The following is a 26,823-nucleotide window of genomic DNA, read 5'->3' as shown; positions in this document are numbered from 1 at the left end:
TAAATTTTAGCTGGTCTTCTTGACATAGATGAGCTGTAGCAGGTATTCTAGACATAGAAAACCTGTTCTAGACATAGAAGACCTATTCTAGACATAGAAGACCTCTTCTAGCCATAGAAGAGCTGTAACAGGTCTTCCAGCCACAGAAGAGCTGGGAGGGGTCTTCTACCCATAGAACAGCTGTGACAGGTCTTCTGGTCCTAGAAGAGTTGTTGCAGATCTTCCGGCCATAGAAGAGCTGTAACAGGTCTTCTCGTCATAGAAGAGCTGTAACAGGTCTTCTCGTCATAGAAGAACTGTAACAGGTCTTCTGGCCACAGAAGAGCTGTAACAGGTCTTCTAGTCAAAGAAGAGCTATAACAGGTCTTTTGGCCATAGAAGAGCTGTAACAGGTCTTCTAGTCATGGAAGAGCTGTAACAGGTCTTCTAGTCATAGAAGAGCTGTAACAGGTCTTCTAGTCATAGAAGAGCCGTAACAGGTCTTCTGGCCATAGAAGAACTGTAACAGGTCTTCTGGCCATAGAAGAGCTGTAACAGGTCTTCTGGCCATAGAAGAGCTGTAACAGGTCTTCTGGCCATAGAAGAGCTGTAACAGGTCTTCTGGCCATAGAAGAGCTGTAACAGGTCTTCTCGTCATAGAAGAGCTGTAACAGGTCTTCTCGTCATAGAAGAGCTGTAACAGGTCTTCTGGCCATAGAATAGCTATAACAGGTCTTCTGGCTATAGAAGAGCTGTAACAGGTCTTCTGGCCATAGAAGAGCTGTAACAGGACTTCTGGCCATAGAAGAGCTGTAACAGGTCTTCTCGTCATAGAAGAGCCGTAACAGGTCTTCTTGTCATATAAGAGCTGTAACAGGTCTTCTCGTCATAGAAGAGCTGTAACAGGTCTTCTCGTCATAGAAGAGCTGTAACAGGTCTTCTCGTCATAGAAGAGCTGTAACAGGTCTTCTCGTCATAGGAGAGCTGTAACAGGTCTTCTCGTCATAGAAGAGCTGTAACAGGTCTTCTAGTCATAGAAGAGCTCTAACAGGTCTTCTCGTCGTAGAAGAGCTCTAATAGGTCTTTTATCCCTAGAAGAGCTCCTACAGGTCTTCTGGAACTAGAAGAGCTGTGACAAGTCTTCTGGACCTAGAAGATCTATGACAAGTCTTCTGGCCCTAGAAGAGCTGTAATAGGTTGTCTTGCCCTAAAAGAGCTGTAACAAGGTCTTCCAGGAATAAAAACTCTGTCTCACTCCTTAAAAATTATGAAATATTTCCATTTTCCAAAGATAATTTTTTTCTTGCAAAACAAAATACCACAAAATTAAAGATAGCTTCAAGTATTTCAAGTAGAACTAAAAATAAAAGGAAAAAAACTCGCGGAAGTGGGGAGCATGTAAACAAACTAAAAAGCATGGCAGATGCGTGACATCAGTGGCTGCATTTTAATACAGCAGTTTGCAGCTGATGAAGAAATCCGTATGAGAGGTCTCAATTCGTTGCATTTTTGCGCTCCCTCCCCCCTTTTTTAAAACTGCAGATACATATGATGAACTATACAGTAATGTGTATATGTAAGTGTGTAGCAACATATGTATTATTACATCGCGTATAACACTTCTAGATATTCTAGAGATTTTTTCAATGTGTTGAGGTTTATGGCAAAAAAACCATCATCGTGTGGAAACGTAACAAATTTAGTATTCATAACATCATAACGCACACACATACAGAGATGTAATATTCACACATAGACAGACAAATACATATGTATATATACATATGCATCTGTATAGGCACGGAGGGGAAAAAATTCGCTATAGATGTATGAAACTACGTTAGTTCTTCCCGCAGATATAAACTTATATTCGAGTTGGCGTTTCCATCATTTGTTTTTCTCTCTCTCTCCCCCTTTTTCCCCCCTCTGTTGAATTGCCAGCCATGTTATGATGCCTGCCGCCTGCTGTTTTAAATTTTAAGTGGCAAAACATGTTAGCAAAGTGTAATAACTAGCTCACGGGTTACCTATAGACACACCCACCCACACACATATAAACACTTGGCAACATTGAGCAAACAATCAAATGTATATGACACATGGGTGGAGGCTATAGCATCTGGAGAGGTAAATTATGATGGAATACAGTATACGAAAATTTTACAGACAGAAGCCCCTGGAAAGTTATATTACAGACTTCTACAAGACTTCTATAGACAGTAGATCTTCGTCTAGTTTCCTATTTATTAAAGTAATTTTGCTAATTTTCTTAAGGCGTAAGACTTTTCGCTAGACTCCTTCAGAATTAAAATATTTGGACAGTTTTCTATTTACAGGAGATCATAAAGAATGTATTATATAATGTATGCCCTTATATACCTGAAGGTCTTTAAATCTCTAATATATAAATAAGGTCCTTAAAAGATCTTCTATATACAGAAGAGATTCCATTATTTAGGGACAAAGGACTATAAGACCGTTTAGTAGACTAGATTTAACAAAAATTCTGCCGGTCCAGAAGACTTTCCACGGCACTTCTACAGATAGAAGTCTTTTCAAAGGTCTTCACAGGCAGAAATCCTGTCATAGGTTCTTTGGGGATAGAAGACCTTCCAGAGGTTTAATAATGATAAAAGCGCCCACAAGAATTATCTAAAGGAAGATCTTCCCATGCATATAAGACCTTCCAAGGGCCTTCTATAGACAGGAGGGCTTCAAGGGGTCTGCCATGGAAAGAATTGCTTCAAAGAGCTCTGTTATGTATAGAAGACTTCATATGGCTACTCTACGGATGAAAATAATCAAATGGTCTATTGTCGAAATAAACCCTTCAATGGCCTTTTATGGTAAAAAGTCCTTTTAAGCGTTTCTTTGGAGAAATAACCTGTAAACGATCTTCTTTTGATGGAGACCTTCTGTAGACATCTACGGGTAAATGACATTTGTATCTAATTTTGTGTTCTGAAGGGCGATTTTAAAGACAGATGACCTTTGTCAAGAATCCTTTGGAGATAAGAGCCTATTTAAGTCTTCTAAAGATTGAAACTATCGAAAGGACTTCCACATCGACAAAAAAAAAAATTAGAAAAACCAACAAAAGACCTGACATGATTTCTTAAGTTTTTTATAAACAGTTGACCGCTTTCAAGGTCTTTTATAGTCTTACATAGCCGGACGATTTTTAGAAATTTTGAATGTCTTTTGTTGGACTTTTATAAAAATATGATTTTTCCATCTTTCTGTATGCAGGCGGTCTTTCAAAGTTCTTCTATGGCTCGAGGACATTCTAAAGGTATTCTACAGACATACGACTTTTTGACCGGTTAAAGGTCTTTTATACTCCAAAAAACTTTTCGAAGTTATTCAACACTTCAGAAATCTCAATTGGCAGATCTTTTGAATATCTCGTATAGTCAAAAAACAGAGACTTTTATGTTCCGAAGACCTATTGAAGATCTTCTTTACAGCAATAACTTTTAATATGTATTTTATTAAACTTTTAAATGTATTTTATTAAATTCTATAATTCGAAGACTTTTAAAGTCCGGAGAACCTTTTAAGGTTTTTATGGTGGCTACACGAGGAGCCTTTTCAAGGTCTTCTAGTGGCAGATAAGTTGAAGGACTTCGGAAGACAAAAGGCATTTTGATTGTCTTCTATTGTAAAGGGAAGTACTTCGATGTAGATTTTTCGATTTTTCTGTAGAGAGGTGATCATTCAAAAGTTTCTATGGCCCGATGACGTTCTAAAGATCTTCTATAGACATATGACCTTTTGACCGGTTAAAGGTCTTCTATACTCCAAAAACTTTTCGAAGTTGTTCAATACATTCGAGATCTTTGGAACGATTTATATTATTTGAAAATTTTGCGAATACAAAATGTATAACCCAACAATTACAAAATGACCGATGCCCTTTTGAAAGACTTTGTTACATCAAAAATACCCTTTTGGAGGGTTTCTATAACCTCTAGACTAAGAATTTTTTCAAGACCTTCTAGAGGCAGACACACTGAAGGACTTCTGTTGACAAAAGACAATTTTGAATGTTTTCTATTGACAAGGGAGCTTCTGTTATAGAAAGATGAGCCGTTGAAGGTCTTAAAATCTCCACAGTCATTTTGGGGCCTTAAAAAGATAAAAAATCATTTGGAGGTTTTCTGTAGAAAGATGAGTAGATTATGGTCTACAACAGTCCAAAGGATTTCTTTGGTCTGAACACCCTTTGAAGGTCTTCCAAACTCCGAAAATTTCCAAAGGACATCTTACTCGAAGGACATTTTGTCTCAGAAAAATAGAATATCTTTTGAGGGTCTTTTGTAGACAGATGAGCGAATGATGGTTGTCTAACGATATATTTTTACGGACATCTATGGGTAGAACGCCCTTAGAAGGCCTCTCCGTGCTCCGAGAATATATAAAGGTCTTTTAAACTCGCAGAATTTCTAAAGAAACTTTATAGGCCGCAGACGTGTTGTCTTCTAAATCCTTAAGAGCTTTTGCAGATCTTTATTGGATCGAAGTCCTTGTGATGGTATTTTATAGGTAACCACTGAAAGAAGTTTTATACACCAAACCCGTTTTAAATACCACGTGTAGTTTGAATTTTGCTAAAGGTGAGTCCTAAGACTTTATTAAGGTTTCAAATATCCGAAGATCTGTTAACTCTATTCTTTAAATCGAATACGTTTTACGGCTCTTCTACAGTCGCATATGCTTGAAAATTCCATATTTAGTTTGTATACCTATTAAATATATATTTAAGACAAAGGGTCAGAAGATGTTTTAAAGGCCTTCTTGAGTCCGAAGTTCTCCTAGGAGTCTTCTATCATTAGAAGACTTCAAACTTCTTTTACAGACCGAAGATATATATCTTCTGAAGTTCCAATCTTGTTAAAAGTCATTAATAGTCCAAAGACTTTAGTCCGAATATCTTCCAAATCTTTCCTGCAGATCTTATAGATTTCAGAGTCCTCTTGTAGCCATAAGAGTTTAACAATTCTATATGTTCATAAGCCCGATCGCTCTTTACAGGGCTTTAAAAGTCTACAATATTGAAATATAAAAGACTTTCAAAATGTCGTGGTAAGTTGATCCGTTGATTATATGAGACTTTCTTTACGACGTATGAAAGTCCTTAAAAATATCTGTCGATTAGAAAAGTCACTAACTTGTTTTCCGGCTATGAAATACCTTAAAAATGAGGTGAAGAACTTTTTAAAAATAAAATAGAGTTTTTAAGATCTTTTGCAGACTAAAACCCCTTCAAAAGCCTCTAAAAGGTATTTTATAACCGAAGGACACTTAAAAAAGACAATATAACCCCTATAGTGTTTTTTTACGATCTTATGTAGCCTAAAACCCCTTCAAAAGCCTCTAAAAGATATTTTATAGCCGGAAGACTTTTATAATCTGTAGACATTTTAAAGGTCTTTTATACGTCCCATAGAAGGCCTCATAAAAACTAAGGACCTTTAAAAGATCTTCTATCCTTCGACGACATTTTTAAAGTATTTTAATGAGTGTTAGTTCTTCCGATTTCAATTCTGTGACCCAATGCTGTTTCTTTGGAAGAGTTTCCGCAATTTTGTTTGCAAATAAAAAATGCCATAAAACTGAAGTTGATTTTTTTTCTTCCTAGAAAAAAATCTTCCCGGTTACAGGATCATGGCATCTGAGGTGAAGACGTTTCAGCGAATTATTTTCACACACTTATGTCAGCAAAGATTCCGTATGGCAACGCCAACACATCTTCGCAAGCATATGCGAACAAGTGTTAGCTATTGAAAATTTTATGGCTACATTTCTTCCTCTCAAAAAAAAAGTGGGAGGAAAAAATAAAATTCCATTGAATCCAAACCGCAATTATGGTAACATTTTTTAAATTAGTTTTATTTGCCAGCTTCCCACCATGGCTGGCGGAAGTTTTCATTCTCTTACAAATTAGCCATAACAATTGGGCCAGCCTTATTTGCCATGGATTCGGGGTATACTGGTGGTGTTGGTTGGCCTGGTGTGGGAATATTTTCTGGTCAAACGTGCGAAAACATTGTTGGTGCATTGTTTTCGGCAAAAAAAGAACGAAAGAAAGAAAATGGAACACACAATAAATGCGTTTAGGAAACCCTAAGCATGTCCATGGTATTTTGTATGCAGGCTGGTGGCTATCAGCCAGCCATACTAAAAAAATGAAAAAAAATATTGGAAAACAGAATAAAATGAAATATAAAACAGCTCATTCTCCCCCCTAAATGGGGCTTTGCAGAATAGATTCGAGAACCAAATATCCAGGTTATATGGATTGGCTCACAGTTTTTGGCTGGCTTTTCTTTGGGGAGGATGTGTGTGTGTGTGTTTGGCTGGTGCTTCGTATTTTTAGTTTGTATTCCCATTAGTGGGCAATAACAAGACCCGTTCTCTTTGTTATTCCTAACAATGTACACTCACAAACACACATATACACACACACAGAGAGCGAGACACGTCCACAAGGAAACTAGCAAACGCTTGTTTCATTTTATTTCATTGTATTTTTGTTTGAATATTCGCTGGCAACAATTGTGGTCGGTTGCATTCTATATTAGTGTGGTTCTCTTATCTCTCTATGAGTGTGTGTGTGTTTTTTTTTTGCGAATCGGGTGTTTGTGTTAAAGAGCGTGTTATCAGTTTCCTGCTGTTTCCAGTCCTTTTTCACATGCATTCGAATCCGGAATAATAATAACAACATCAATGGCTATATTTTTGTTGTCGATGTGTGTGTGTGTGAGTGGGTCTTGGTGTATCTTTAAAGATTTCAAAGAAAATTAAAAGAAAATAAAACCGAAACCTAAATACAAAACAAAAGGAAAATGGAATTGATTTTAAATTCTTAAGTTTTTATTAAATTATTCTGCGCAGAGAATAAGAAGAGGGATTATAATAGTATTGCAATTTAAATCCGTATTATTATGCTCTACATAAAGATGAGGTGGCCTGTATTCAAAAGGAGCAATATTTAATACTAGGATTGGGTTAATTGGTTGGCATCATTGATTCTTTCCAGAAAATGTCAAAATTTAATTTTTTCTCCCCAAGAAAATGTGGAAGCTCTTCTATAGACAACACACCTTTTTGGAGGTCTTTTATAGTCCAAGCGCCATTTTAAATACCTTTTAAGAATCTTATTTTCGAATACCTGTGAAAGGTTTTCTAAAGTCCGACGGTCTCTCCTCCGAAGAATTTTATAAGACTTTATGATCACAAGACCCTCTGAAGTTTTCCCATTCGATCTAGATTCTAGAATATTCCTTCCTTAAACACCTTCCAAAAAAATATAGTAGTAAGACGGATTTTGAATTACAATGGAAACGTGTTATATTTATAATAAAAAAACCTAAACACATCATTTTCACTAAAAATGACCATTTGGGGAAAAGGTACCAGAAGGAGTAGGTCGATCTTTCCCATCTATGCACTAAATCTTGGTTTAGAAAAAATATTAGGATGTGCCAAGTTTCAAAAAAATCGGATCTTCATTTTAATCCGATAATTTGGAAAATTTATATTCCGAATGTTGCCACTTTGTGGGTAAGGTTCCAGAAAAAGTGAGTCGATCTACACCATCTTGACACCAGATCTTGTGTTGGTTGAACGTTCATTTTGCATTTAATGAGGGTAATGGACGGTCAAAATTTTGACCCTTTGAGGGTATGGTACCAGGAGTGGTATGATCAGGATTGCGAAATTTGATTATAAAAGTGTAACGCCCAAAAGTCATGCTTTCGTTTTTGGGGTACATTATTATTGTCCCCTAGTAGAAAGAAGTATACTTAAAATACAACATTGGAACCCCTGGTGGCAAATGGCGGAACTACGCAAAACTGTCAGATTGGGATCAGCTGCTGTCATGAGAAAACAACAATCGTTGTCCAGCCAAAAAGGTATAAAAGGAGACGCATTTCACCCAATCGGGATCAGTCTTCTGTTGATGGCTGGTAAGTCAAGTGTGATTGGGAGGAAGAAAAGGCGCGCAACCTCGGTTGAATTGAGTCTTAGTAAGCCAAACAATAAGCCTTGACTATTTGTGGTGACTGGACTGGACTGAACGCAGGGTCAAGTGAGGGTTGTAGCAATACTCCCTATTCTTCGGGCTGCGTTGACGGCGACTGAACGCAGGGTCAAGTGAGGGTTGTAGCAATACTCCCTATTCTTCGGGCTGCGTTGACGGCGACTGAACGCAGGGTCAAGTGAGGGTTGTAGCAATACTCCCTATTCTTCGGGCTGCGTTGACGGCGACTGAACGCAGGGTCAAGTGAGGGTTGTAGCAATACTCCCTATTCTTCGGGCTGCGTTGACGGCGACTGAACGCAGGGTCAAGTGAGGGCTGTAGCAATACTCCCTATTCTTCGGGCTGCGTTGACGGCGACTGAACGCAGGGTCAAGTGAGGGTTGTAGCAATACTCCCTATTCTTCGGGCTGCGTTGACGGCGACTGAACGCAGGGTCAAGTGAGGGCTGTAGCAATACTCCCTATTCTTCGGGCTGCGTTGACGGCGACTGAACGCAGGGTCAAGTGAGGGTTGTAGCAATACTCCCTATTCTTCGGGCTGCGTTGACGGCGACTGAACGCAGGGTCAAGTGAGGGTTGTAGCAATACTCCCTATTCTTCGGGCTGCGTTGACGGCGACTGACGTACTCATCGGGCTGCCGCTGTGCCAAAGCCGCCGCCACCCTATTCGCCGCTCGCCTATTCATCGGGCCGCCGCTGTGCCAAAGCTGCCGCCACCCGATTCGTCGTGCGCGTATTCATCGGGCCGCCGCTGTGCCAAGCTGCCACCACTACTACTCGCCGCTGACGTATTCATCGGGCCGCCGCTGTGCCAAAGCCGCCGCCACCCTATTCGCCGCTCGCCTATTCATCGGGCCGCCGCTGTGCCAAAGCCGCCGCCACCCTATTCGTCGCTCGCCTATTCATCGGGCCGCCGCTGTGCCAAGCTGCCGCCACTACTACTCGCCGCTGACGTATTCATCGGGTCGCCGCTGTGCCAAAGCCGCCGCCACCCTATTCGCCGCTCGCCTATTCATCGGGCCGCCGCTGTGCCAAAGCCGCCGCCACCCTATTCGTCGCTCGCCTATTCATCGGGCCGCCGCTGTGCCAAGCTGCCGCCACTACTACTCGCCGCTGACGTATTCATCGGGCCGCCGCTGTGCCACAGCCGCCGCCACCCTATTCGTCGCTCGCCTATTCATCGGGCCGCCGCTGTGCCAAGCTGCCGCCACTACTACTCGCCGCTGACGTATTCATCGGGCCGCCGCTGTGCCAAAGCCGCCGCCACCCTATTCGTCGCTCGCCTATTCATCGGGCCGCCGCTGTGCCAAGCTGCCGCCACTCTATTCGTCGCTCGCCTATTCATCGGGCCGCCGCTGTGCCAAGCTGCCGCCACTCTATTCGTCGCTCGCCTATTCATCGGGCCGCCGCTGTGCCAAGCTGCCACCACTGCTACCCGTTTATTAACATTTCGACTGAACTTTGTGATTTAGTGTTCTTCGTAAAAAGTTCTGAACGTGATTTTATTGTGTTTAGTGTAGTGTTTAGTGTTATTTAAGGAAATAAATTTATAACGTTTTAAGAAAATATTTTCGCTTCGCTCTCTCTCTTTATGTCCTAACAAATAAATTTTTGTGACGACTCTGGCCCCCGCTGAACCTACCCCAGCTTCAAAGTGAAAACACGTCGTCACAATGGCGCCCGAGCAGGGACTATAAAAGAGAGAAAGAATAAATAAATGAGTGAACAATAATTAGACAAATACAGATGAAAACCCAGTGAAAAAAAAAAACAGTTAAAAAAAAAAAAAAAAAAAAAAAAAAAATGTCAAACGAAAAGACAATGTTGAAGGTCTCCTGGGCCTATATGCTAAAGCAAGAAGACTTGGTAACATATCTTACTGAATTCAATCTTGATCCAGTTGGAAAAGTGGACGATCTCCGAAAAAGATGGGCTAAATTTCTCCACAACGACCATGAAGCCGATGTATACAGACGGCTTATAGAGTTGCAGAACAAACATGAAAGTACCAGTCCGACCAAATCGCCGACATTGCGAGCCGTCACAAAACAACCCCTTATAACCGTAACACCGTGTGGAGCAGAAGCAATAGTATTATCCCCAATAAAAACAGAGTACGCCCTTCCCCACATTTCCGCGGAAAGGTCACATGGAGAGTCAAGCACAGGGGTAACAAACGATCAAAAAGTACAGAAGATGTCGCCAACAAACCCCGAATATGGATTTCAAAAAGATTCTCCGCCCAAGCCATCCAATAATTCGTCGTTACTCGTAATTCTCGACCAAATCCGAAAATGGAATATTACTTTTGAAAATGGAATGGACCCTATTGGATTCGTAGAACGTGTAGAGGAAATGGCTGAAATGTACATCGTGGAATTGAATCAAATAATTAAAGTAATGCCAGAGTTGTTACGAGGTAAAGCTTTAATCTGGCTAAGGAACAACAACCGACACTGGACTACCTGGAACGAATTTAAGAGTGATTTTCTGAAATTCTTTTTGCCACCGAGATACTTTGAGAAATTGGAGGATGAAATTAGGAGAAGGATACAGCGTAATAAGGAGCCGTTTAAGGAATATGTACTCTCTATACAGCATCTTATGCAGCACACCAATATGACCGAAGAACAAAAATTGGAACGAATTTTTAGAAACGCGCATCCGGATTATCAATGGTACATTCGCCGTAAAGACTTTACCACACTTTCGGAATTGATCTCCTTGGCAGACGAACTCGAAAGCATACCAAATAATTCTCGGTCAGAACAGCCTCGAAATCAACAAAACTATAATCGACGTGCGGACAACTCTAGAAATAACCTGTATTGCACCAATCAAGGTGACCAAGTGCTAAACGAAAGCTCATCCAATCCAGAAACGCAGCAGGATGAACCCCCGGCAAAGAAGAGTAACCAGAATATTACATCATTGCAATGTGAAGAATATCGCCTTACTGCAACTGTCTTAATAGAGGGGAAAGCTATTAAAGCAACTGTCGACACTGGTGCCACTAGCTGTTTTATAAAAAGAGAATTTGCGAAAAAAATCAAGAAAAGGTTTACTTATTCACGGCATGAGGCAAATGTTATCCTCGCAGACGGCACCACGGTGAACATCACAAGATCAACAGTGTTACCTGTTACATTTGGAAACCAAAGCTCAGATGTTACATTTCTCATCATGCCGCAATTCAAGGAAAACATCATATTGGGATTGGAATTTCTAAAACAGTTCCACACGACCATTCACTGCGCCGGTATAAGTGTCAAATTAAGTAAGCCAACCACATCAACGGAGCATTGTACCGTGGCTATAGGAGAGGAAACCCCATCAAAAGAGGTAATAGATACAATGACAGCTACGAATAATGTATTCCCCAGACCTAAATTCTTAAACGATGAATTGAGTAAAACGCAATGTGAGATCGTTGAAAATTTTCTGGCACAGGAACTCCCTAAGTTCCAACAATTAAATGGCCTATCGTCAATAGCTGAACATAAGATTGTAATGACCGACGATCGACCCATTAAATTAAGATATGCTCCGCGAAATCCTGCAATGCAAGCCGTGATTAATGCCGAAGTGAGAAAGCTCGAAGAACGAGGATGTATAGAGCCGTCTACAAGCCCATACTGTTTCCCCATCACATTAGTCAGAAAGAAAAATGGGAATTGGAGAACTTGTATGGATTTTCGCCAATTGAATAAACGTTCTGTTCCAGATGCCTACCCTTTACCCCGCATCGACACAATACTGAATCGACTACGGGATGCCAAATACGTGAGTAGCCTGGACCTTAAAGACGGATATTGGCAAATACCTATGGCGAAGGAGAGCAGAAAATACACGGCCTTTGCGGTAGCTGGTAAAGGTCTATATCAGTGGAAAGTGATGCCTTTCGGTTTGCATTCAGCACCGGCAACCTTCCAACGGGCATTAGATAGTGTGATTGGGCCTGAAATGGACCCCCACGCTTTTGCATACCTTGACGATATCATCGTCATTGGAAAAACGTTTGAGGAACACTTGCGGAACTTGAGAGAAGTGTTCAGAAGATTGCGATCAGCTAACCTGAGAATAAACATTGAGAAATGCGAATTTTTCAGAAAAGAAACGAAGTATTTAGGCCATGTTGTGAGTAGCGAGGGAATAAAGACGGATCCAGATAAAGTTGCCGCAATAGTGGAAATGAAACCTCCAACATCGGTAAAGGAGGTACGAAGATTTCTTGGAGTAGCATCTTGGTACCGAAGATTTGTCCCACAGTTTGCAACAATTTCACAACCATTGACTAGTCTTCTTAAAAAGGGAAAACATTGGAAATGGGGTCCCGAACAACAAGAAGCATTCTCAGACCTAAAAGCAAAGTTAACTGAAGCCCCCGTTCTGGCTTGTCCGGATTTCACAAAGACGTTCATATTGCAAACTGATGCCAGCAACTATGGCCTTGGAGCAGTTCTAACACAGGAGTTAGATAACGTGGAACGTGTCATAGCCTACGCCAGCAGACATTTAAAACAGGCTGAAAAGAACTACTCAGCGACTGAAAAGGAATGTCTAGCCATACTGTGGGGCATCAGACACATGAGACCCTATTTAGAGGGTTACCAGTTTATAGTTATTACCGATCATTTGGCCCTAAAATGGTTAAATTCTATTGAAAGCCCTACAGGTCGACTCGCACGTTGGGCTCTCGAGCTACAGCAATATAATTTTTTGATCAGATACCGTAGAGGAAAACAGAACGTTGTGGCGGATGCGCTTTCGAGAACACCTTTGGAAACGTTAGACCTAGCCACAGTAAAATATGACACCAGTCCGTGCCCATGGCTAGAAAAGTTGAAGGAAACCATAACCAAGAATCCGAAGAAGTATCCAGACTATACAATCATTGAGGGAAATGTTTATCGACATCTTCCCAAGCAAATAAACGATGAAGATTGCACACCATGGAAGCTGTGTGTGCCCACCGGATCAAGGATTCAGGTCCTTAGAGAAAATCATGACAGTGTCACCGGAGGTCATTTGGGAGTGCGAAAGACTAGCAACAAGGTGTCGAACCGATATTTTTGGCCTGGTATGTTCCAGGACATCAAACGTTATGTCCAGCAGTGCGAATGTTGCCAAAAATATAAAGTCAGCCAACAGAAACCAGCAGGGGAAATGTTGATAAGAATCCCGGAGGAACCATGGGCCACTATTTGTGCGGACTTCGTAGGACCCCTACCGCGATCTAAGCACGGTAACTCAATGCTACTCGTTATTATGGATAGATTCTCAAAATGGACGGAGTTGGTTCCATTGCGGAAGGCTACGACAGAGGGATTAATAAAGGCATGCAGAGAAAGAATTATTTCTAGATATGGGGTTCCAAAAATATTGATAACCGATAACGGAACCCAATTCACTAGCAACCAATTCGAAAAATTCCTAGCAGAAATGGGTATAAAGCATCAACTTACGGCTCCCTACACCCCGCAAGAGAACCCTACGGAAAGGACAAATCGGACAGTGAAAACAATGATAGCACAAGTTTCGAAACAACATAATACATGGGACGATATGCTGCCCGAAATAATGTTAGCCATAAACACTAGTGCATCAGAATCCACTGGATATTCGCCGGCATACCTGACACAAGGAAGAGAACCGCGACTGCCCCAGGCATTATATGATCAGCTCACAACAGGAACTGGTGCTAGAATAGTCTTACCAGAAGACCGTGCCCAGGAGTTGAAAGAAATATTTAAGATAGTGCGTCGAAACTTGGCAAAAGCATCTCAAAACCAGCGGAGACAGTACAACCTTAGACGACGAGTTTGGAAACCAAAGATTGGGGAGCAAGTTCTAGTTCGTCTACATCCTCAGTCGAAGGCCGTCGAAAATTTCGCCGCCAAACTAGCGCCCAAATACGGAGGGCCGTTTGTCGTACCAAAAATTCCAATCTCCAGTAATCGTTGTAGTCCGAGGAAAAGACAACATCACCCGCGTCGCGCACTTAAGTGAAATTAAGCCTTTTTATGAAGAACAAAATTAAATTGTAGACATAGAAGTAGAATGTTGATTGTAGTTCCACTTACGTTTATGTGATGCCATTTCATTATAATTTCTTATTTTATTTTTAGACATTAAATTGACAATACCCAAACTAATCAGTGTCCTAATATAAGCCCATACTTCAAAGACCATCGCAATTCTCAAAATTTCAACATCACGATGGAGCAAGATAGCCCCAACACGAAAAAATTCAAACGGGCGAAGGAGGTTCCTATTTCATCCTCACATGCTTTCGCACATTTAGAAGAAGACTCCAGATCGACCGCAAGTAGTTTTGTGACAGTGTCCGAAGATCCTAGTTTGGAGTGGTGGACCCAATGGCAGACGCTGGTTGGTGTTCCTCCATCATCACCGCTATATAACATAACCGAACAAGCAAATCTGTTGCATAGTGATGACGTACAAATTCCATCGCAATCCAATGCTGCCGTCATATCGGACGATCACAGGTCCCCCAACGTGAAGGAAGATAAATCATTACCAGGAACGCCGGGACACGTTGTCGAACTGTCATCAGCCTCGTCGTCTTTATCGTCATCCTCATCCTCATCAGCCTCGTCGTCTTCATCATCATCCACAAGCCAAACGATGACACCTCATCAGCCAACAGTGTGTAGCAGTCAACCTTCCATCGATGAAGTGTTTATACCCAGTAAGGAGAATAATAGCACACCAAGTACAATCAAATTGCCAGTCACTGAAATCCCAACTGAGTCAACGCCATCGTCCTCGACAGACAATCCCGTGAACAATAACACATTTCTCGAACTGCCAAATTATCCCGAAAACCTACAAAGCCGTATCGAGAAGTTTAAAAACAATTGGAAAAAGGGACACAAACTGAAGCGAATTGTTAAACAAGATGGCAAGCAGTACCGCATAATAATATCAGCAGACGGGGTAGTGAAGGTATCTCTCCGAACTTCTGCAATTGGTCTCTAACATACCTTCCTATTCGACCGAGATATAGTCGAACCAAAGTGCCCATGTCGGAGAAATAAAAGGTTACATAACACCCTAGGGCTTCCTGGCTATTGAAACCCAATAGCAATAGAGAAAGCAAATCAAGGAATCAAAAATCAGAGGGAGGAAGAGATGCCATGTAACGCCCAAAAGTCATGCTTTCGTTTTTGGGGTACATTATTATTGTCCCCTAGTAGAAAGAAGTATACTTAAAATACAACATTGGAACCCCTGGTGGCAAATGGCGGAACTACGCAAAACTGTCAGATTGGGATCAGCTGCTGTCATGAGAAAACAACAATCGTTGTCCAGCCAAAAAGGTATAAAAGGAGACGCATTTCACCCAATCGGGATCAGTCTTCTGTTGATGGCTGGTAAGTCAAGTGTGATTGGGAGGAAGAAAAGGCGCGCAACCTCGGTTGAATTGAGTCTTAGTAAGCCAAACAATAAGCCTTGACTATTTGTGGTGACTGGACTGGACTGAACGCAGGGTCAAGTGAGGGTTGTAGCAATACTCCCTATTCTTCGGGCTGCGTTGACGGCGACTGAACGCAGGGTCAAGTGAGGGTTGTAGCAATACTCCCTATTCTTCGGGCTGCGTTGACGGCGACTGAACGCAGGGTCAAGTGAGGGTTGTAGCAATACTCCCTATTCTTCGGGCTGCGTTGACGGCGACTGAACGCAGGGTCAAGTGAGGGTTGTAGCAATACTCCCTATTCTTCGGGCTGCGTTGACGGCGACTGAACGCAGGGTCAAGTGAGGGCTGTAGCAATACTCCCTATTCTTCGGGCTGCGTTGACGGCGACTGAACGCAGGGTCAAGTGAGGGTTGTAGCAATACTCCCTATTCTTCGGGCTGCGTTGACGGCGACTGAACGCAGGGTCAAGTGAGGGCTGTAGCAATACTCCCTATTCTTCGGGCTGCGTTGACGGCGACTGAACGCAGGGTCAAGTGAGGGTTGTAGCAATACTCCCTATTCTTCGGGCTGCGTTGACGGCGACTGAACGCAGGGTCAAGTGAGGGTTGTAGCAATACTCCCTATTCTTCGGGCTGCGTTGACGGCGACTGACGTACTCATCGGGCTGCCGCTGTGCCAAAGCCGCCGCCACCCTATTCGCCGCTCGCCTATTCATCGGGCCGCCGCTGTGCCAAAGCTGCCGCCACCCGATTCGTCGTGCGCGTATTCATCGGGCCGCCGCTGTGCCAAGCTGCCACCACTACTACTCGCCGCTGACGTATTCATCGGGTCGCCGCTGTGCCAAAGCCGCCGCCACCCTATTCGCCGCTCGCCTATTCATCGGGCCGCCGCTGTGCCAAAGCTGCCGCCACCCGATTCGTCGTGCGCGTATTCATCGGGCCGCCGCTGTGCCAAGCTGCCACCACTACTACTCGCCGCTGACGTATTCATCGGGCCGCCGCTGTGCCAAAGCCGCCGCCACCCTATTCGCCGCTCGCCTATTCATCGGGCCGCCGCTGTGCCAAAGCCGCCGCCACCCTATTCGTCGCTCGCCTATTCATCGGGCCGCCGCTGTGCCAAGCTGCCGCCACTACTACTCGCCGCTGACGTATTCATCGGGTCGCCGCTGTGCCAAAGCCGCCGCCACCCTATTCGCCGCTCGCCTATTCATCGGGCCGCCGCTGTGCCAAAGCCGCCGCCACCCTATTCGTCGCTCGCCTATTCATCGGGCCGCCGCTGTGCCAAGCTGCCGCCACTACTACTCGCCGCTGACGTATTCATCGGGCCGCCGCTGTGCCACAGCCGCCGCCACCCTATTCGTCGCTCGCCTATTCATCGGGCCGCCGCTGTGCCAAGCTGCCGCCACTACTACTCGCCGCTGACGTATTCATCGGGCCGCCGCTGTGCCAAAGCCGCCGCCACCCTATTCGTCGCTCGCCTATTCATCGGGCCGCCGCTGTGCCAAGCTGCCGCCACTCTATTCGTCGCTCGCCTATTCATCGGGCCGCCGCTGTGCCAAGCTGCCGCCACTCTATTCGTCGCTCGCCTATTCATCGGGCCGCCGCTGTGCCAAGCTGCCACCACTGCTACCCGTTTATTAACATTTCGACTGAACTTTGTGATTTAGTGTTCTTCGTAAAAAGTTCTGAACGTGATTTTATTGTGTTTAGTGTAGTGTTTAGTGTTATTTAAGGAAATAAATTTATAACGTTTTAAGAAAATATTTTCGCTTCGCTCTCTCTCTTTATGTCCTAACAAATAAATTTTTGTGACGACTCTGGCCCCCGCTGAACCTACCCCAGCTTCAAAGTGAAAACACGTCGTCACAAAAGTTACGATCATTCAAAATGTTGACCCATTTTGGGGGAAGTACCAAAATGATCACCATCTTCACACCAGATCTTGTGTTGGTGAAAATGTTGGAACGTGCCAATTTTGAAAAGAATCGGATACTCATGTAGTACTTTAGGGATGTGGTTATTCAAAATGTTGACTTTTTTGGGGGAGGTAGCGGAAGTAATGGTCTGTTCCATCCTATCTTCATACCAGCTATACAGGTGTTAGAAATATTGGGATTTGGGAAATTTGATGATAATCGGAATTTTCTTTGGTATCTTTTTTAAATTTGTGAAGCTGCAGGTGCTTTGCGGGGAGGTACTAGATGGAGTAGACTGATATTGTTTATTTGCGCACCTGATCTAGCACCAATACAAATATTGAGATTTGCAAAGTTTAAAATTGATTGGTCCTATCCTTTTCTTCTTTCCCCTTTTTTGGGGGAGGTACCTGTAGGGGTGGGCCACCTACGTTGCCAGGCTAGAAATTTTTGATTGAAAATATCATTTTGTGACGATTGGGCATGTCAGCCAAACAGACGGATGGACACCACTAGATCGACTCCAAATATCCTGAAACGGATTTTATCAAGGTATTTCTGAGCTATATTTGATATATTTCCCCAAAAATTGTTTATTACAGAGTGCATATTACGGCTGCGGAGGACAAAAATAACAAATCGGATGAACAATATACATGGGAGCTACAGCTATATATGAACCGATTTCCATCAAATTTGGCAAACTTTTTTCCAAGCCTAATTTGGTTGTATGTGCAAAATTCCATACTATTCGGGCTAATATTACACGTTTGGTGCACAATAAAAGGCAAATCGGACGAAAATATATAAGGGGGCTATATCTAAATTTTTACCGATTATCTCCAATTTCAATAGGGTTCTTCCTTGGGCCAAACAAATGTTGTTTGGAAAATTTCATCTCAATCGGACTATAAATGCGATCTGCATTTTGTTCACAAGAATACATGGACAGACGGACTGACATGTATAAATCAACTCAGAAAGTGACTCTATGGAGATCCTCAAAAGTAACTATAGGTCTATCTCGCTTCCTTCTCCATGTTACAAACAAATGCACAAAGAAATAATACCCTTACCACTATGTGGTGTAGGATATAAAAACAAGAAGTACCTAGAACTGTTAAATGACAGGTACACGAAAACATGGGTAGAGTTGACGTACTTAAAATTGACCCTGATAAATTATAGCCATTTGTAATTCGAACCTTCAAAGTACTTTAAATGAGAATAAGGCGAGACTGCTATATGAGAACTACAAAAAACGTGTACAGATATATTCAACTTCCTCACAAATTATTGGCATTTTCAATACCCATAAATCTCAAATAACACGATTGGGATGAATAGGTTAAAGCCTGCCTCTTTATCATATTTCTATAGAAATATTATTTATTGTCCCATTGAGCTAACGATTTTCCACAAATCATTTATTTGGCCCAAGGACGGACACTGTGGAAATTGGTGCGAATCGGCCCAAATTTAGATGTAGCTCCCCTATATATTTTTTTTCCGATTCCAATTCTATTGTGCCCCAAAAGTGTATTGTGCCCTTGAAGCAAATATTTCAAATTTTGTGAACATTGGTTCAAATATAGCTGTTTCATCCGATTTGGTGATTAAATTCGCAATATGCACTTCGAAAAAATGATATTTGGTACCAAATATTTCATACAGCTCAGAAATATCTCTGCCAAATTTTATCGAGATCGGTTCAGATTTAGATATGGCTCCCATACGTATCTTTAACCGATTTCACGTTTATTCTGTACCAAACATATAACATCAGCTCAAATTGGATGGATTTTTGCAACCAAATCAACAACTGCCTCCGTCAAATTTGGTGGATATCGATTTAGAGTTAAATACACTTTCCATATATTAGTTCCCTCGGATTATATAATTTTACTCATATGTAGATTATGTAGGTTACGTATTGAAAATGGGCCATGTAGGTCCACGTTTTGGAATAGCCTCCATATAATGGTACCTCCCTATTATCGGTAGTTTGGCGATTTAAGCTACATAATTCACCGGAAATGTTTCAAATTTGATATTTAAAGTTCGTAATGGATATTACAGGTTATGGCAGAAAATTGTCTGTAGAGGTCCACGTCTTCGTATAGCCCCCATATAACGGTACCTCCCAATATTCGATATTTTGATGATTTTAGCGACATTATTCAACGACATTGTTTCAAATTTGGTATTTGAAGTTCGTAATGGATACCACTGGATTGTTTGTGTAGGTCCACGTTTTCGTATAGCCCCCACATAATAGTACCTCACAATATTCGGTATTGACAAAATTTGCCCATGCAGCTCCACTCGTCGTATAGACCCCAATATAAGGGCTACATTTGGTATTTTTAGGATTTTAACGGATTTTATTTCGTTTTTTTTTTTTTGTTGAAAATTACCAAATTCGTTCCAAATGGTGGAGGGTATTCAAAGTTCGTCCCGATTGAACTTACAGTTTTTTTTTTTTTTACTTGTTAATAATAAATTCCAAAAATATCTTTGGAAATCTGGAATTCGTTTGTGAACGTACTGGCTTTATCGCATAGATTTTTTTAGTATTTCAAATAAATTAAATCTGAGGGTTATATCTGTCGAACCAACGAATTATACTTCTTAACTTGTTTTCTATACTTTCTATGGCAGAACTTTTTTCACACCTTTAATTTATTATTGAACTCGAATTCAATTCCGAATAGCATAAAGTCCCTCAATCCCATTCGACCACGTGTTCATTCGGAAAATCCAGATGTTATGAGCCGTTGGCATAATAGATTTATCCCAAAGTGACAATTATTAAATCCTTTTATTTAATGAATTTTGCTGGGAGGATGGACAAAGCTGAGAATATTTCACATTCATACGAGGACTGATGGCATTGTCCATAGAATTTCTTTGCCAGGCATATTCCCATAATCATCATCATTACCAACATCATTGAAATGATGATGATCATCATCGGCATTATTATTATTATTACATTCAGTCATGCAATGTCAGCAGCAAATTAATTTTCTGCTTCAATGACAAATATGAATGTGACGCTGCTGACAGATAATAATAAAAATTAAAGCCTTTGAATGGATTTCACGCCCCTTTCCCCTGCCTCCATGCCCATGGCCAACCATAACGGAATATTATAAATAATAACACCGATTACTGTCAACCCAAAGAGAAAAAAGTATTTATTGTTAAAAACGAGTTATTGAATCACACAGACAGTCACTCAGCCAGCCAGCCAATCCTACAAATGTTCTGCCTCCCGACATTGTAGCTGACGGCCGGACTGACAGACTGACTTTTGCGCACAATTAATCTTTTGTGCATTAAACTGGCTACGCACAGAAAGTTAAATGCCCAATGATATGAAAGTGAAGTGGGAATCATGCCACACTTTTTCAATGCCCACTCTTCGAATCCGTCAAGTGTAGGCAAAACAACTGCAACAACAAAAAACTCTGGGGAAAATTAATATTAAACCAAGTTAATCGCAACATTTTTCATAAAAATCAAATGTTGCAAGAGCAGAGCTGTGGTGCAAATGCATTTCATCTTCTGCTCCATTGTTGCAGTCCCATGACACATTTGCCCCAAGTGTGGAAATGCAAAAGGGGGGGGGGAGTTCCTTTCACATGAGACAATACAACAGTTTGTCTGTCTGCCAGTGTGTCTGCCTGCCAGTTGTGTCACATTAAAATGAACGACCCATAGAGTATTCAACAGGATTCATCAGTACATTCATCATGTGGCAATACCGACCGAGAATCGTGCCACATTTACAATTGCCAACATGTAATGGAGCATTGCGGTGGGTATCGGAGGGAAAGAGGAGAGGAGGTAGAAAAAAAAGTGGAAGGACTCTGGGAAAGACATGCATCTGTTTAAAATATATTCTGCATTTTTTCACAAGTTCAACCAAAATGACACACAACAATCAGTGCCTTAATGTGAATGCGAACAAAGAGTCATGTGGAAGAAGAGCCAAGGTATAGTCGAGGATATTTTAACAGGGACATATTTCTACGAATTCTCTTAAAATGGGTTTATTAATAGATCTGAGAGATGGAATCGGTTGATGAACTTTGGAATGCTAACGGATGGAATTTGCCAATATCCAAATTCATATTTTTCTAAACTAAATGGAAAAATTGTAAGAAAGTAATTTCAGTTCGGAATTTTGGAAGTAATTCCAGTTCGAAATAACTGCAGAATTATATAATAGGTAATCTTTATTAAAAATATCACCTGAGAAAAATGCAAATGCAAACTCAGGCCTGATCGATTGATAAATGACACTAAAATTCTAAAAATACAAAAAAAGGGCAATAACAAAAGTGGGTCTGTCCCATCGAATCAGTTAGGGGGCAGGTGAAGAGATACTTTATTTTGGTTCAATTTAGAGATAATTTTACACATTTTATATGAAAAACTCATTTTTGTCGGTCTTTGTGATAAACGGAAAAATGAAATTGCTCATCACAAAAAGGGGCCCAGTATTAGCAATAGTTTCGAGATATGGCTGTAATCACACCCTCAGCCATGCGGGTATATTTTTTTTAAACGGCAAAAACGTACTTCCTCCGAAAATCGGCTTTAGGGCCAAGGTCTCTTTCGACAAAATCCAATGTTTACGTAGCTCGTAGGTAAGAGGGTAAACGACTGGATGATAAAGAACTATGATGCAGCGATGCCAGGTTGTTTACGATCGGTACTCCGATAGTTGATGTGAAGTGTGATTAGCCGACGTTTCGAAGGTTTCGAGGTACTATTGGGAATTACGAATTATAATGTTTGTGTTCGTCATGATGCTGGTGTCCGGAAAGTTGATTCTCTGAATAAAATTGGGAAATTGTGAGTGATCGCCAGATTTCAATTGGCTCTCCCACACCAATTAAGAGAAGAATTACGATGTCTGGGTTCTGGGATGTCGGTTTTCGGGATGCTGATGATTTGAAGGTAATCAGGTATAATAGTTCGCGGACTGCAGTTCTTCATAGGCGTGCCTTAAAATCGCCGTCTTCTTCTTTGAGGTCGTCGTCTTCATAAGCTTGCCTGAAGATCGTCGTGTTCATCGGCGTGCCTTCAGGTCGTCGTCTTCATATGCGTGCATTGAGGACGTCGTCTTTAAAGGACTTGCCTTGAGGTCGTTGTCTTCAAAGGGCTTGCCTTAAGGCCGTCATGTTGATAGGCGTTCCTTAAGGTCGTCGTCTTCATAGGCGTGCCTTATGGTCGTCCTCTTCATAGGCATACCTTGAAGTCGTCGTCTTAATGGGCGTACCTTGAGGTCGTTGTGTTCATAGGCGTGCCTTGAGGTCGTCGTCTTCATACGCGTGTCTTAAGGTCGTTGTATTCATAGGCATGCCTAAAGGTCGTCGACTTCATAGGCGTGCCTTAAGGTCGTCGTCTTCAAAGGGCTTGCCTTGGGGTCGTCGTATTCAAAGTCTTTGCCTTGAGGTCTCTATAGGCGTGGCTTAAGATGTCCAGGTCGTCTTAGGTTTTTCGGCTTCGGCAGCTCACTGTGGGTATGTTTGGGAGCAGATGTTCAGGCCTTCTGAAATGGATCTGAGACCGTTTGGGGTTTGGCAGCTTACCGATGGGTAGGCCTTCGCAGATAGATTTAAACTTGTTCGGGTTCAGCAGCAATGGCTAGGAAACTATTCTAGCTAGCACTACGAACTCCTGTGGAACAACAAGCCGGGGCACCTGTGTAAATAAATGGCCGGTCACTCAACTTAATGAGAGAAAGTTAAAAAAATATTCCCAGCTAACGATTCTGTTATTCAGAGAACAGAAAATGATTCAGAAAATCACTAACTACCCTTTGGAAATCTCCTGCAGTAGCAAGCCTGCCTCATCCTAACCTAAACTGAACACTATACAGGGTGAGATTAAAAAACTGCAACAAACTTCAGACTGCTGTCATTTCTAAGCCACTTGTCCGACAGCTGTTAAAATTATTCAGTGACAGCTCATTATATTGTTTACAAGCATAAAAAAAACCATTTTGGTGAGAATTTTCCAGAAAAAAGTTATTCGTGATAGAATTCAAGATTAAAAGTGAGAATTCTTTACATTTGGCTGGAAAACAACAAGTGGCTATCGTTAGAGCACTCCAGCATTTAAATGTGAATAAATCGTTTATGTCTCGTACCATTACTCGTTAGGAAGTGGACGGAAGAAAACAGCAACATCAGCAAAAATTGACAAAAATTGAAAAATAAGCTCGGGCTAAAGCAATTAAAATTCCAAAAAGTGCAAGAACTACACCGCAACAGAAAGAAAAGAGACTCAAAAGAGCTAAAGAGTTGCTTCGCTTGGCCGAAAAAGGTGGACTGCCGAATTTGGTTTTCTCAAATGGGAAAACATTTGTTGTCCAGCAGTTTTTACACAAACAAAACGATAGTATTTACTTGCCAATAAGGTCAGATGTCAGAAAATGTGCTCCTTCGGTTGGCCACCAGAACTCAAGCGCCGGCCATGTTTTTAGTGTGGGCTGCCATAGCAGCCGATAGTCGCTTTCCGCTTGTATTAATTGACCATGACATCAGAATAATTGCCGAATATTATTGCGAAAATATTCTGGGGGGTGTATTAAAGCCTTGGGCACGCAAACATTTTGGCCGCAGACCTTGGACATTCCAACAGGACTCAGCATCATCGCACTCAGCACTCGCCACCCAAAAATGGTTACAAAATGAGTTTTCTCGCTTCACTTCCAGCACACAATGACTACCAAAATCTCCGGATACCAATCCGTTTGACTATTGTGTCTGGAGTATTTTGGAAAGCAAGGTTGGCACTAAAGAATACCAAAGTGTCGATCACCTCAAGCAAGTGCTTCGCCGGAAATGGACTAAACTACTACAGAGCAACATTTGGGCAGAGTGTGACGGTTTCATTGTAAATGTAATAGTAATTATTTGCCCTATGCGGTAAACGGCATATTTATAAAAGCTGAAAATTCCATTATAATGCATTATCACGTTACTACCAGGTAGATATGTTAGGTGCGATATCGTAGCCGAAACTATTACCATTAGCCCTATAACATGAACCTCTTGTTTTCAGATGGGTTCAGATGTTTATTGCCCAAATTTTTTTGTTATAAGTAGTGAGAATTTCTAATTTCCAACTTTGAATGAAAAAAAAAAAAAAAATCAAAATTATTCCTTAGAACTTTATTTTTGATGCGTTTTCAGATTCCGGAGAATGAAAGTCAATATTCGATTATGGCGGATTTTAACCAGTTTCAATAAAAAAAAATCGCTGGCGAAAATATATTTTTCCTTCGACAATTGCTCTTCACTGCGTCAAAACAAATAAACAACAATATGTGTGTTCGGTAGAAAGAGACTAACCCACACACAAACACTCGCACACTTCAACTGTGTGTAGTACATAAAAATAAGAGTTGTTGCACGATGTTGCGTGTGTATAGTAGTGTGTAAGTATGCCACACTTTGAGAATATGTTTTTTTTTTTGTTCCCCCCTTCAGCTTGACTAGCATTTTCATGGAACGCCGTTGTTGTTTTTTATTTTTGTCACAATACGACAACTGTCATTTGTCTGTCAGTTATCCATGGCTTTTACTCAGTAAACACAAGAACACACACACAGAGACACACAGACACATCGAGTGAGTCTCATATATATGTAGGGGTATATATTGTCTGTTCGATTTGCTCCTTCGTTTTTTTTCGTGTTTTTTGCCTTGCAATACTGTCACATTATTGTTATTTTCGCTGGCATTTCTGTTGATGTCAAAGATTCCTTTGCAACAATAAGAAACTATGCATCTGCAGCTGTGTCAACGTTAAAAGGTTATGGATTGAATGGGGGATCTGAGACTTATTGTTCCACCAAGTTTTCGATGTTTTTTTTTTTTCTTTGCTCTTTTAATGTGAACAAAATATTGCGTTCATCTGGTGAATTAACATTGGAAATTGCATGGCAATTTAAAGGGGGGGGGGGGGGGGGGGGGGGGAAAAAGAAGACGGAACTAATAAAAATCACTCGATAAGTAATTGATGTTCGTGCAATGAACGTATAATTTATATGCAGCTAGACAACACTCATACGTCACAGGGAGGATATCAGTCTTCGAAATTATATTACTTGCAAATATAAATCTAATATTATGAGGAATTCCATACAAATATTTGGAATGAGATATATAGAAAATTTAACTGATATCCTCCATACATAAGGTCCTGACCTCCAAACATTTTTCGGTAAAAATTGGATAGCAAAAATATTATTTAAATTGGTGTTGTGCCACTCTAGTTCCGTGGAACGATTTGGTTCTATATCTAGTTCCGTGGCCTCAGGTCGTTTGTATGAAAATTCTGCGTATGAGTGATATAAAATATATAAAATCACTCATACGTTTAGGAACTGGTGTACGCAACTATGAACTATATTGGGGTAAATTTAGTTTAAATTCTGGATAGATATGGAGAAGAGGACCTATAAGTACAACAAAAATCAAAAGGAATTTGCATTCCACATGGGGACCAATATTTTTAAAAATATGACCATGATAAGTTTTATAAGCTTCGAGGTCTTGGGTAACAATTTTATCATTTTGAAATTTTTTTGCCATAAAATAGCCAGGAGCTACTGCCTACATCTTAAATTATGACCAAAATCTGCAAAACTAATTTTATTTATATTTTTAATTTTTACCAAATTTCCTGAAATCGATAAAAAATTACAACGAACGAGACGTATGTAAATCGATTTTCAAAATTAATTTTTTTATTACATTTTGTTTATCACTGCTCTGCCCCAGAGCTTCTAGAATATTAAAAAATTATACCATGACTACCGATTTTTCCTTTATGACATCGAAAAAAATTGCAAAACTAGTAGATTCTTGCAGGTTCTGGAATAGAGCACACATTTCTATTCCAAGCTTCTCAAACCTCATTCCACTGGTTGAATAGTAAGTATAATTTCTTTTTAATATTACTCACCTTGTATGATCCTAAATTTTTAACAGAACACGCCAATTTGATATTGCGTCCAGCAGGTACGGTTACATTTTCAATGTATTCAGTAAATTCGGGTTCTTCTGTAATGGCTGTGGGAAGAAAGGATAATAAGGAGAAAAAGAGAGAAAAAAATTAACAATAAATCAAAAAAAAAAACTAATTGCAAAAAATACATTAACAAGAAAATAAAAAAAAAATAAATTAAAAAGTGAAAATTAATTAATTAAATTTTATCTGAAAATTGAAATTTTTTTTCTTTCCTTAAAATCACCACAAATACATTCTTCCCGCTGAAGGAGTCATTGGAATGTCTTCTCTCCAAAAAGACTTACAAAACACCTCCACTTCATCAAAGTCATTAAAATGGATTTTCCTTTATAGAAGATTATGAAGCGGTTCATAGAAGTCCTTCGAGTGTACTTCTCGCTATGGA

At 41.0% G+C, this 26,823-nt stretch overlaps 1 protein-coding gene across 1 annotated transcript in view; it reads right to left on the bottom strand.

The window, feature by feature from the left end:
- LOC101890695 (neurotrimin) overlaps positions 1-26,823 on the bottom strand; it is a 190,867-nt gene that overhangs the window by 142,142 nt on the left and 21,902 nt on the right. Inside the window, exon 2 of the mRNA XM_059122639.1 lies at positions 26,373-26,479. Within this exon, the coding sequence (XP_058978622.1) occupies positions 26,373-26,479 (107 nt within the window). The remainder of the gene's footprint in view (positions 1-26,372; positions 26,480-26,823) is intronic.

This window comes from Musca domestica, unplaced genomic scaffold, assembly GCF_030504385.1.
Source record: "Musca domestica strain aabys unplaced genomic scaffold, Musca_domestica.polishedcontigs.V.1.1 209, whole genome shotgun sequence".
Classification (NCBI taxonomy): domain Eukaryota; kingdom Metazoa; phylum Arthropoda; class Insecta; order Diptera; family Muscidae; genus Musca; species Musca domestica.
This window is presented reverse-complemented; position numbering and strand designations above follow the sequence as displayed.